The sequence below is a fragment of the Peromyscus eremicus genome, chromosome X (genome assembly GCF_949786415.1).
Source record: "Peromyscus eremicus chromosome X, PerEre_H2_v1, whole genome shotgun sequence".
Taxonomy (NCBI): Eukaryota; Metazoa; Chordata; class Mammalia; order Rodentia; family Cricetidae; genus Peromyscus; species Peromyscus eremicus.
The window spans coordinates 65,739,446-65,751,864 of NC_081439.1; the positions used below are offsets into that span (position 1 = coordinate 65,739,446).

General features: G+C 37.0%; 1 protein-coding gene across 1 annotated transcript in view; it reads left to right on the top strand.

The window, feature by feature from the left end:
* Apool (apolipoprotein O like) overlaps window positions 1-12,108 on the top strand; it is a 60,798-nt gene extending 48,690 nt beyond the window's left edge. The window contains exon 9 of the mRNA XM_059250402.1: window positions 11,265-12,108. Within this exon, the coding sequence (XP_059106385.1) occupies window positions 11,265-11,353 (89 nt within the window). The 3' untranslated portion in view covers window positions 11,354-12,108. The remainder of the gene's footprint in view (window positions 1-11,264) is intronic.
* Window positions 12,109-12,419: the final 311 nt, after the last annotated feature.

The following is a 12,419-nucleotide window of genomic DNA, read 5'->3' on the forward strand; positions in this document are numbered from 1 at the left end:
GATCCACCTGGCTCTGCCTCCCGAGTGCTGGGATTAAAGGCGTGCGCCACCACCGCCCGGCAGTTTCTTTATAATTTTTTAAACAATCTCAAACCTAGTTAGAAAAACACAAACTTACACAATTCCTACAAACCCATATTGAAATGCAATATTCTCAATCTAACCATTAACACTTTGAAAACTTTTAACAAAACATCCAAAAGCAATTTCTTAATAAAACTCTTTACACTTTAAAAGTAGTCTCTTAGTATACCCCATTTGCATTTCTTACTAAAAACATTAATCTACTCAAATAATTTTTAAATTAAAGAGTAAGGAATATTAACTCTACCTTTTCTTTATAATTCTTTAAGCAAAATCTCAAGCCTAGTTAGAAAACCCAAACTTTTCCGTTTAAACAGTACCATTTGTAACACAAAACCAGTTCCATAAGTAATTCCATTTTTACATAAACAGTTCCATAAAACAGTTCCATTTTTAACACAAAACAAATCATGAATCAGTTAATAAAGCATATATGCATGCACAAAACTGCATCTTGAGTCTAGGTAGAAACAATAAATTTCTTCATTTAAACAGTTCCATTTTTAACACAAATAATTCCAGAAAACAGTTCCTAGGCCATCACTATAAGTAAATTCAAAATTGTCCCATTGCAATGAAATCATTATTGTTCATTTCATTTCTTAAGTCCCAAAATTCAAATAATAGATTCTGATACGAGCCTTCCAAATAGGAAGAAATCCATAACAAAAATCTTTGTAGTTTTATCTCATTTTTTTAAGTTCAAAAAGTTCAAAAAAGTAAATTCTGATATCAGACTTTCATTTCCAAATATGAAGAGACGTTTACAACCAAAATTTTGCAGTTAACAATTTTAGTTCAAACAAGTGTCTCTGCAACTTTCATTCTCAAGCCAGAGACCTTTTTAGTTATAGTAATATTTTAAACCGCACTATTTTTGATGTTAGCTCAGGTTTTTCTGTGTTGCGTTGATTTTCCACGGATCTCAGCTGCGGATACCTTGTGCCGGTTCTGGCGTCCGCCATTCTTAGCTTCTTAGTGGCTTCTGGAACTTTTGAAAACCGCTCAGACTGCCTACTTTGCAGTCTACTAGGACACTAATTTCTGTATCTTAGGTTTTTTTTTTTTTTTACCATGTACATTAAGCATAGATTCACACTCAACATTTACACTTTTTTACAAACTCATATAACATATCTTGCAAAGCATTTAGACTCATATTCAACATTTACACGTTTTTACAAACTCATATATTTCTTATTTACCTCTTACATTCATCTTTTACAACTAGCATCTTTACTTCTTACAATCTTATTACTACATGTCTTAAGACTACCTTAGATACTTCTTGCAAACTTATATATATCCTTAAAGGAACTCTATAGATCTATTTTACAAACTTATATAGGGCTACCATTAGCATATATCTAACTTAGCAAACACCTAAAGATTTAATTTTTTACTTCTTACTCTTAATTATTATTACTATCTCTATTAGAAAGATTCTCTTAACTAGACAGGAAGTACGCACATCATTTCTAAAGTTCAGAGCTTACAGACAGCTTTGATATTCTAAAAGTTCTTGATAGATTGAAACAAGAGTGTAATTCTTTAATGGCTCTCTTTTAACTCTGCAATTTAGTGACTTCTGTTGCTCTGCATTTCAGATGTTTTATAAGAACTCTATTAAGAGCTATCTAGTTTACAACAAACCCAAAAGAAAGAAAGAAAAACCTTGTAAGGAATATTCTGTTTCTCAATTGCTTAACTGGCAACTCAATTTCCCAACAGGGGAAGATAGTTGTCTAAATTGGAATGGGGTTCTAGACCTGCAGCTTTCAGCAGGTCTGAAAACATTGCTGAAACTTAGTTTCAATAGTCTCAAACTCCTCAGCAGTCTGGAAGCCTCTTTATTCTCCTACTATCCCCAGACTGCAAGATGGAACCTTGATATCAGGAAAATTGATTTAGTTGCTTTTTACACTCAGACTCTGATATAATTTTCCCCCTTCTTTTTTTAAAGCTGTATTTTCCATGAGTTCTTTAACAATGCTGATGTTTTGATAGATTTTTATTAACCCAATATTTTTACCAAAACTGCTACTATTCAAAGGAGTCAAGAACATAGATGTTCTTTCATGAAACATATCCTTCATTAGCTTACTGAGAAAGCATTTTCATCATTTCACTTCATTAGCTTTAACCCTTGTTATTGTTGTTAGCAGCTGTGATATTTAGCATTTATTTTTTATTAGGAACTTTCAGGTGAAGCAACTCTATTTCATAAGACAGCTAGATTTTCTGAAGTTTGTTTCTCATCTATAAAGCAGTCATTTCTTTTTGAATGTCTGTTTCCTTGTCTTGTTAGATTTGCAAAGGAATCATTCATTGCAGGTTGTTTGTTCAAAAGGCAAAGAACTTTTTTATTTTCCCTTAAGTTTCTTCATATCTAAGACAATGTTCAGTATATAAACTGCTTTCTCTTGTTTTAAGGATTTTAAAGTGGCTTGTTTGGTCTTATAGGTAGCTTTTTGTCTAATCTGAGTTCTCAAGAGGTAAGATTAGGCTTTCTAGCATTGCTTTGAGATGAAAAGTTTTTGGACAGTATCACAGTCTTTAGCTGAAAAACTACATTTCCCAGAATGCATTTTTCTTCATCAGCTCACTGTTAAGAGATAGCTTATGGACTCCATTTCCCTATAGTTCTTTTCCGGGTCCAAAAGTCACTTATGAAGTTTTTGCCTGGGAGGTTTCAACCAAGGTTTTTACTTTTGCAACGGGAGATTTGAACAAGCGTTTTAAATTTTCAATTACGGAGCATTGGGAGATTTCTGTTCTCTTCCCAGCTGGCTTCAACAGGTGTCTCTGCTTTATTGGACACTGGCCCCGGATTAGAACCGCACCTGCCTCCTTAGCATGCATTGAGGCTGGCATTAGTGATAGCAACTTTCCTCGGGGCTTGTGTTTGCCTTAGCCAGTCAGTGAAAAACAAAAGCATTTACAACAGAGCTTTTCCATAGCTCCTTCAGGGAGATTTTTTTCCTACTGATCTTATTCTCATTTTGCTTGTTCCTTTCCCCCCAGATGTAGAGCTTCAAGTTTCTGTTTGTGGCTCTGTACCTCTGCTAGCTGCCTTTGGAGGTAGCAGCTCCCCCCCCCCCCAAACTCTAACAGCTTTTCTCAGATCATGCATTTTCTGGGGAGGAATCTGTCCCTTCTGTTTCTTCAGAGTCTTTCTCCCTGACAGTTCCCAGTTTGGTCTCCGTTTATCCCCTCTGCCCCAGAAACAGTTTCCAACACTACAGTGGTGGCTTTCCCTGCTACTGAAGGTAGGGGCTTTTTGTCCGTTTCTGTTTTCAGGGTCCGTGAGGTTTGTGTTCAAAAATCAAGCTTCTGCTTTTTTTAACAAGGGAGGTTTTTGTTCCCCCTAAACATTTAGGACAGGTGTTTTGCCTCATCAGACCTTCACCTGACGCAGTCCCCCAGTGGGTTGCATTTGCTTGTCCGGGTGCTTAAGGCCACACTCCCTCATCTCACCAAAACAAAGCTTTCTTGGATAGAAAAGAAAGCTTTACTCCTGGATAGTTCTCCATTTTGCCCTGGCTGGGCTCTTTCCCCAGACAACTTCTGACTCGGCAGCACAACTGCTTCAGACACAGTTCAGCTTTGTTGCTTTCCCAGGAAGGTCTTTTCTCTGAGAGGAAAGCTTTTCTCAGATTTCTTTTTGCAGCTGTGGACCTATCAACCCATGACTTGTAGGAAAGCGGACAACTGTGCTGTTCCCGCTAGCTTTAGTTTTGTTCATTAGCTGTTTTCCCCTGGGTCCTGCACCTTCCTGCCTCAGCTCTGTGCTCCAGGAACCTAGTATCCCCCAAATGCACTCCAGCTCAGAGACACTGGTTAGTTGCTTCTCAGTTGATGCTTAAAAGCAAGGATACAATGCTTAACAGAGTTTGCATTGCTTCAGGGGATCTTTGCATAAGGTCAATTAGGAGCACCCTTTCATTCCAACAAATGCTCACTCAAACAAAACCCTTGATGCCTCAGTTCAGCTGTAACTGAAAAGCTTGGCTTTTTTGCTTTTCCCATGTAAACAGTTTCCTGCCCTATTGGGCTCTTTGTGGCTCTTTACCCACACTCTCCCAAGTGTTTCCAAGTGACCTGCTGCCTTTTACTAGCTTGAAGAGACAGAGCTAAGAAGAAAGGTTTTTAGGAACTGATCCCTGCCTCCTGCATTGCAGGGAGGATTTTAAAGCTTGAAAGAAAGAACTTAGAGGTTTTGCTGTCTTAAGAGGTTTATTTTCCCTTAGAGCTAATCACAGGTGATCCCCATACTAATGGGGTGATTCAAATTTTTGTCCTGAGAGAGAAAGTTAAAGGCTTTAGTTTAAGTTTTTTAAGAGCTTTTAGTTTGAGAAAGAAAGATTAAGGCTTTTTAGAGAGTTTTTTCCCCCACATTTTTCAAGAAAAGCGTTATAGTTTAAGAGAAAGATCCCCCCCCCCCCCCCCCCGAGAGAAAGGCCAACTTTTCCCAAAACTTCTGAACTTTAACCTTTTTGGCTTTTTACACCCGCATTTTTGCCTCAGGGAGAAAACACTTTCTCCTGCTGCTTGGACTTAGCACTTCAGCTGTCCCCAGGTCAAAAGCTTCCATAGGAAACTTTTTTCTTCCTGATAAGCTCAAAGAAGAGCTTTTTTACTAGACGTAAAACTCAAAGATTTTTCCCCCCAGTTTGCATTCATAGCCCCCAAAGTTAGAAAATTGAAGAGTCTTTCTGTCTAGTTGCCTTACTTAAATTTTTTCTACACTATCTTATACTTCTAAGTTTTTCCTACACTATATTGCTACACTCTAATTCCTTATTTTTCACAGATAGAAATTAAGAAAAGGATAGAAGAGATTTTTGCGCTGTAGCATCAGACATCCTTCCAGTCCATTTTTTCCTTTTCTCTCGAGAATAAAAACCCCTGCCCCATATATATTCCATAACATCAGGCATGCCCCTCTTTTTCTACTGGCAGGGCCTGACAATGCACTTTCACCAAAAACTCTGAAATAAAACTATTATTTTCCTTTGTCTTTAGTCCCTATTACTTTGTCTTTAGTCCCTGTTCATTTGTCTTTAGTCCTCCCCCACGCTTTTTTTTAGTCCCTGTTCGGGCGCCATTCTGCAGAGGTTTACCCACCAACCCCACAGTTCCCCACAGTTTTCTTGAGTGCGGGCAGCAGGAAATATTAGATAGAAGGATTTAGATTGTGGAGATAAACAGATAGAAAATAAAGGATAGCCTCAGAGGGCCTGGAACCTATTCCAAGGAGCCCTGACTGTCTCTGCCCTAAGGTATTTATAGAAACACCAAGGGGTGAAGCAAAAGACCTCTCCCCAGCACAGCCAAGTGCAGACCATCTCAGACACCTGCACTCAGGCCCGTGGTCCTAATCATCCTCTCTATGCGGACCTGCTGGGTAAAGCCATGAGGAACCTGAAAACAGGCTTCCACATTTGGTAAAGGTGAAACAAAATACAGCTTAAAGTAGGATTCAAATCATTCCTACCTATTATTTTTCCTTATCCACCTGTGATCTGGAACCTTTTCCTATCTTGGATGTTGTACATGAAGAGCATTCTAAAGAGACTTGCAGTGGGCAAGGGATACCAGTAATATTTGTGGTTATTATATATCTTAGTTCATGCTACTATAAATAGGAATATCGTAGTCTGCATTGCTTTCATTCAAGAGAATGGAAGTTCACGATCAGGGTGTCAGGATGGCCAGGTTCATATGAAGGAATTCTTCTGGCTCCTAGGCAATTGATGTCTTGTATCCTCACATGGCAGAGAAGTGAACCAAGCATATTGTCAGAACACTTTACAGGGCACAAATTCAACTCATAAGGACTTCATCAATTCATCTAATCCCGATTACCTCCCAGTGGCTTTGCCTCCTATTACCATCACGTTGGTGGTTAGGGCTTTAATGTAACAATATATATCTGAGGGTTAATTATCTCAACCTTTGAATTTAGCATTTCCCCATTTCACATGTAATCACGAAGTTCGATGACATGAGAAACAGTAGTGATTATGATCACAGGTTTTAGGATAAGACTTGAAGTTGAATACCAAATCCAGAATTTGAATAGTTCTATTACCTGGAGAAAGATACCATCATTTAGGTTCAGTTTCCACATCTGCAATTCAGTTTCCTCATTCACAAAAAAAGAGAATAATAGTTCTTACATGTTTGCTGTGAGGGTTAAACTGTCTGTCTGTCTGTCTGCTGTCTGTCTATCCATCCACCCATCCATCTATCCATCCTTCCATCTATCATCTATCAATCTATCTATCTATCTATCTATCTATCTATCTATCTATCTATCTATCTATGTATCATCTACCTATCTATCATCTATCTATACACCATCTATCTATCATCATCTATCTATCATCTATCTACCTATCTATCAATCCATCATCTATCATCATCTGTCTATCTGTTTGTCTGTCTGTCATCTATCTATCATCTATCATCTATCTATCCATCTGTATCATCTATCTATTGATATATCATCTATCTATCTATCTATCTATCTATCTACCTACCTACCTACCTACCTACCTACCTACCTACCTACCTTTCTCATGTAGACACACACACACCCTGACACAGAGTCTCAATATGTGTTTCAGACTAGCCTTGAAATGCTGGAAGTCCTCCTGCCTCACCCTCTTCAGTGCTGAGTGAAGCCTCTATCCAGATAGATTATAGGAAAAGTCCCACAGAAAATTCTGCGCATTCAACATTTTAAGAATTTCTGAAGATTAGAATTCTAAAGGTAGAAGGACCTTTCTAATTTAGGAAATTTGAGTGAACCAAGTCTTTGATCAGACTGTGGACTGTAGCTTGAGTTTTCCTGCCTGGCCCACAGTCAGGGCAAATCTCTGTCACCTGCCAGTCCCACAGCCACTCAGACCCGACCAAGTAAACACAGAGACTTATATTGGTTACAAACTGTATGGCCGTGGCAGGCTTCTTGCTAACTGTTCTTACAGCTTAAATTAATGCATTTCCATTTATCTATACCTTGCCACAGGGCTCGTGGCTTACCGGTATCTTCACATGCTGTTTGTCATCATGGTGGCGGCTGGCAGTGTCTCTCTGACTCAGCCTTCCACTTCCCAGCTTTATTCTCCTCCTTGTCCCACCTACACTTCCTGCCTAGCCAATGGCCAATCAGTGTTTTATTTATTGACTAATTAGCAACACATTTGCCATACAGAACATCCCACAGCAGTGGACAAGAATATAAATTAAGGGAAAAAGTAGATTTGTTAAAGGACTTAGGAAATTTACATGCACTGTTAAGAAAATCTGAAAGCAGACGACACATAAAATTGTCACATCCCTACTAATATCTCTGCTTAATACACTTAGAGGGATGGCCACTGGCAGGTTGCCCATGCCACAGTGGATAACCCCACAACTATGCCCATACAGGCAATAATTGGACTCAGTCGATTATTTAAGAAAGAAAGGAAGAAAGAGGGGAGTGTAGTGGGTAGCCTTAATACTTCCACCAATAGGGGACGGAGGGAAGAAGGGAGGGAAAGAGAGAGAGAAGAAGGAGAAAGAGAGAAAGTGGAAGAGAGAGGAGAGAGAATGAGAGAGAGGGAGGACTTGAAGTGGGAAGGGAGTTATATCAGGGAAGGGCCAGGAGAAGATGAAGGGAGGGAGTGGGAAATGGATATGATTAAGATACATCATATACATCTATGAAGGCTACTGATGATAGATAGGTTTCTTATGCTTCAGTAGATGGCCCCAAGCATGCACATATGGGCAGCACTAACAGGACTTAGTGGTTTATCAAAAATAAATAAATAAATAAATAAATAAATAAATAAATAAATAAATAAATAAATAAATAAATAAATAAAAGAGCTAGAGAGTTTGTTCAGCAGTTAAGAGCATTGACGACTCTTATAGAGTACCCAGGCTTAACTCCATCATCCACATGGCAGTTCATAACTGTAACCATTTACAGGGGATCCCATGCCCTCTTCTGGCTTTTGTGGATACCAGGTATGTGGTATGCCGATATATACTCAGTCAAACAACCATTTATAATAACAATGATAATAATAATAATAATGACATGAAGTTGGGGACATGTTTGGGAAGATATGGAGGTAGGAAATGGAAGGCAGATAATTCTCATATCATTATTCACATATATGAAATTCTCCCCACCTATAGATGGAAAGCAATAGCCAATCATTGGCTACTGAGAAAGGGAAAAATCTGTTTTCTCCGGGGACAAGTCCCAGACAAGTTATCAGACCCCTTGTGGTCAGCCTAAACATGTGTATGTATGAGCAATAATGGACTATGGTGTGTGTGTGTGTGTGTGTGTGTGTGTGTGTGTGTGTGTGTGTGTATTACTGAAGATTAATAACAGTAATTGTTTTCTTAGAGTCTTTTTAGATTTCTATATATATCTAAACCAGAATTTATGGCCACAATTATCACTCAAAGGAGATAGAAAAATTATGTATGTAACAAAAATTAAAGAAGAGATCATGAAATTGAGAGTGGCCTTTACACGGGAGGAGTTAGAGGGGGAGGGAGTGGAAATAATATAAACACAGTACTCAAAAACTAAAAATTGAAATAAACAAAATTCTCAAAAATAAAGAAAATTTCAAAACATTAAAAAAGCTTAAAACTTTTCACATTATTGAGCAGAGGCTGCCACCACGTGGCAGTGAAATGCATTTCAGAAAAGCTGACAAGCACAAAAGCACCAGCATTTCTTTACCCCTTTTTTAGACCATTTCCAAATGAAAAATATGTATGTACGTATTTATGATTATATTTAGATATTTTAAAATATTATCTAGCAACATAATTAATGCCTACTATAATTTTTGAGTAGTGCCAGTTGAAAATATATTAAGATAATCTGTAAGGTAATATAAAAACATCTGTGATTTCTTTTGGTAATAAAAATGTAAACATAATATTCTTGTGGTTTGTCACCTACATTTACTACTGAATAAAATGTACATTTTTCAGAGATTAGTAATGATATAGACAATTTTTCTTAATCTCACTTGATAGCTCACTAGTCTTATAGACCTCCCAAAAGGACCTCAGATTAAAAAAATCCATAATGTATGGAGAACAGTATTAAAGTCATGGGTGCTGTTTATGACCTCATTAAGACTTTTAAATATAGTTGATCATAATACCATATATAAGTGCCACTCTTTATAAAGTAGAAAATGTTTCTGGAAATATAGGCATAAGATAAATCATTGTGGTCACATTTATTTCTCCCCTTTGTTTTCATCATAAAACAGAAAATAAAATTCTTCTATGAGCAAAATATATGACTCACTAAAATTATAAAATCATTTAAAAATGATTCAGACATTGAAAATAATTAAAAATAAAAGCAATTGATAGATATATGTTCCAGAGACTAGAAAATTTAAACCTTCATTGTTAAATAAATGACTGTTTTTGATATCTTAAGACAAGATACCCTAACCCTTATCATTTTCTAAGTAAACTTCGTTTTCTAAACAAGAAATTTTTTTACTATTTTGTTGTTTCTTGCCTACTTACCATGCACAAGATAGTATATGCATCATGCTGCTCCCATCATCTCATCTAATGCTAAAAGTAAGTGTGTGATGTTGTTGCTCTACTAACCTCCATTTTCAGAAACGCTAGGACTCTGTTGGAGTCTGACAAGCCTGGATTCAGTCTGGCTCCCCCACTTAGCAGCTGAATGATAGTAGTCAAATTAATCTCTCTAAATTAAAATCTCCTTCTCTGTCAAATGTGAATAATTCAGGCATGCATTGCTTAATGACAGGGATAAATTCTGATGAATGTGCCATTAGAAGACTTCACCATTGTGGAAACACAGCTGTGTGTGTACACAAACTAGTTAGCATAGGTCAGGATGCAATGTGACTTATATCAACGTAAACCCCAAATGTATGATGCCTTGGGCTACATCTTGCCTGACACACAATTAGCTTGTCAAGCTAACTATTAAGTCACATTAATAAATCTAAGGATCAGTTTTCAACTCAAGCACATGAAATCCGTCAGTAACTATGAATACAGTTTAAGCTCCCTGACCTTTGAAACAACAACTTCATTTGGCCTGTAAGATATCACTTTCTCTTGGTTCTTCTTGTTAATATTTCTGTTATACTCTCTTAATCTTAACCTAAAAAGGTTACATTATCCCAAAGAATTCCCTTCTTGTACTTATCTGGGTGTAGATAATGCTACCTAGCTCCGTGGTTTTAAATGCTGTATAGTTGGAACTGCTATAAACCAGTTAAGTCCTCCTGTGAACTGTACTGACACATTTCTTTTCTAGCTGCCTACCCAATATTTCTACTCATATGTTGGATAAGTAATTCAGATTCAACACTTCGCAAATTTAACATTTCATTTGCTTTTCCTCAAAACTACTTATATCACATTTTTTTCTGGCTCAATAAATGTCAGCTCCATTTTTCTAGTTTCTCAAAGTAAAACAGTCAATCCCTTTAGGAATCCCATCCATTTTACCTTCAGAATTATTTAGAGTATAGTCCTTTTTGACAATTCTCACAACTGTCACAAATGAAACCATTCAGGGTGCAATGCAATGTCTTCTTATCTGCTATGCCTCCTTGTATCTTTGTTCCTCTATGGTCTCTTTTACTTAGGTAAACATGCTCTTATTAAACACCACTATGTCACTCATCTACTTAAAATAGCCCATCAACGTAAACTAAAAGGTGACTCTGAACTAGGCCGAGCTCCTCTTTTTTTACTCGCTGACACCCATTTGTCTGCTGTATTCCAGCCATATTGTATTGTGTCCTCACACTTCCTTGTCTTCAGCTCATCCTAGAAGTCACTTCTCACAGATGTCTACAGAACCCATGTCTGCATCTCCCTTGATTCTTTGCTCAAATGTCACCTTTCTAGAAACTCTTTCTAATCATATTATTTCAAATTGGAAATTACCCAAAAACTTCAGGTGTCCCTCCATGATTTTGTGTTCTGTGCAGCGCCTAACCATCATACGATGTACTGTATATTTTACTTACCTTGTTTATCTTACCCATGTTAGGCTCATATTGAAGAGATTTTATGTTTTCTTCACTGCTATATTCCCAGTACTAAATATAAATGTCTTCTTTTTTACTCTAATACTTTATCAGGTACAGCACAGTTTATACCTGACCCCAAGCTCATGGATCACGGGCAGTCTCATCCAGAAGATAAAGATATGTACAGCACTAGAAGCTGAAATCGACTGCAGTGGGAGCCTGCGTAGAGAACCACAAGATGTACCAAGTGACAGACAATGGTTAAAAATCATGTGATGAATGGGTAACTGACAGCATGACTAGAAATTGTCCCATGACATTTTAAAATAAACAGTTTGGCCAATGATGGAAGTGGTTAAAACTCAAAATAATGAATACAACACAAGTAATATTAAGAGATTGATGAGGCAACTGAAGTAGAAGTACTAGGAGTATATTTCATGACTTGTAAGAGAATTTATTAGAAAGCAAAATAAAGTGAAGATATAAATGTCAGTAAGACTAAAACCTGAAAATATGCATATGTAAATATACATATACATGTATATACATATGAATCTGCTTCAGTTTTCCCAATTATTGCCAGTTAACTTAGAATGGTGGATAGAAGGATGTGTTTTTTTTTTTTTTCCCAGAGCTGGAATAAAATATCCATATTTTATGACACATAAACTTGGGTTTATGTCTTTGTTTTATTTAGTTTAACTACTCTTAAATGCCTGAAAACATCTGTTTAAAAGGACCGGACCGTATACTACATTATCCTAATACTGCTTAGCAATTTTGCTACTGCTTCCTAGGTATTGTGCTTTTCTGTTTCATTCCTCTCAGGCCTCTTAAACCCATCAGAGTTATCTGTTTCCTATTTCATAGAGCAGAAATGTATAATTCTTAGATCTGACCATTCGCAACTGGCCATCTAACTTCCAGAGTTACTCTTTGTACTCATTCTTCGCACCCTTCCCTAAGACTAGTGCTTCTTCTCAGATTTCTGATTTTCCATTTTTACAGGACTATATTTCATCCTGTTTAACCTTCAGTCTTTGGTTTCTCTTTTCACTCAGTTCTGTCCCTCGACTGGTAAATAGATTTAGGTTTTTTTTTTTTTTTTTTTTTAAAGAAAATCCAAAAGCACAGTTAAAAAAAAAAAAAAGACAAAACATAACTCAGCCTCTTCTGTCAAACTGTCTTTTCTCTTGAGTTTCTTTCTATAATTTCCTGTACATCTTTTAAAAGCTATTAATGTACAAATGAAAGGGAGCACAT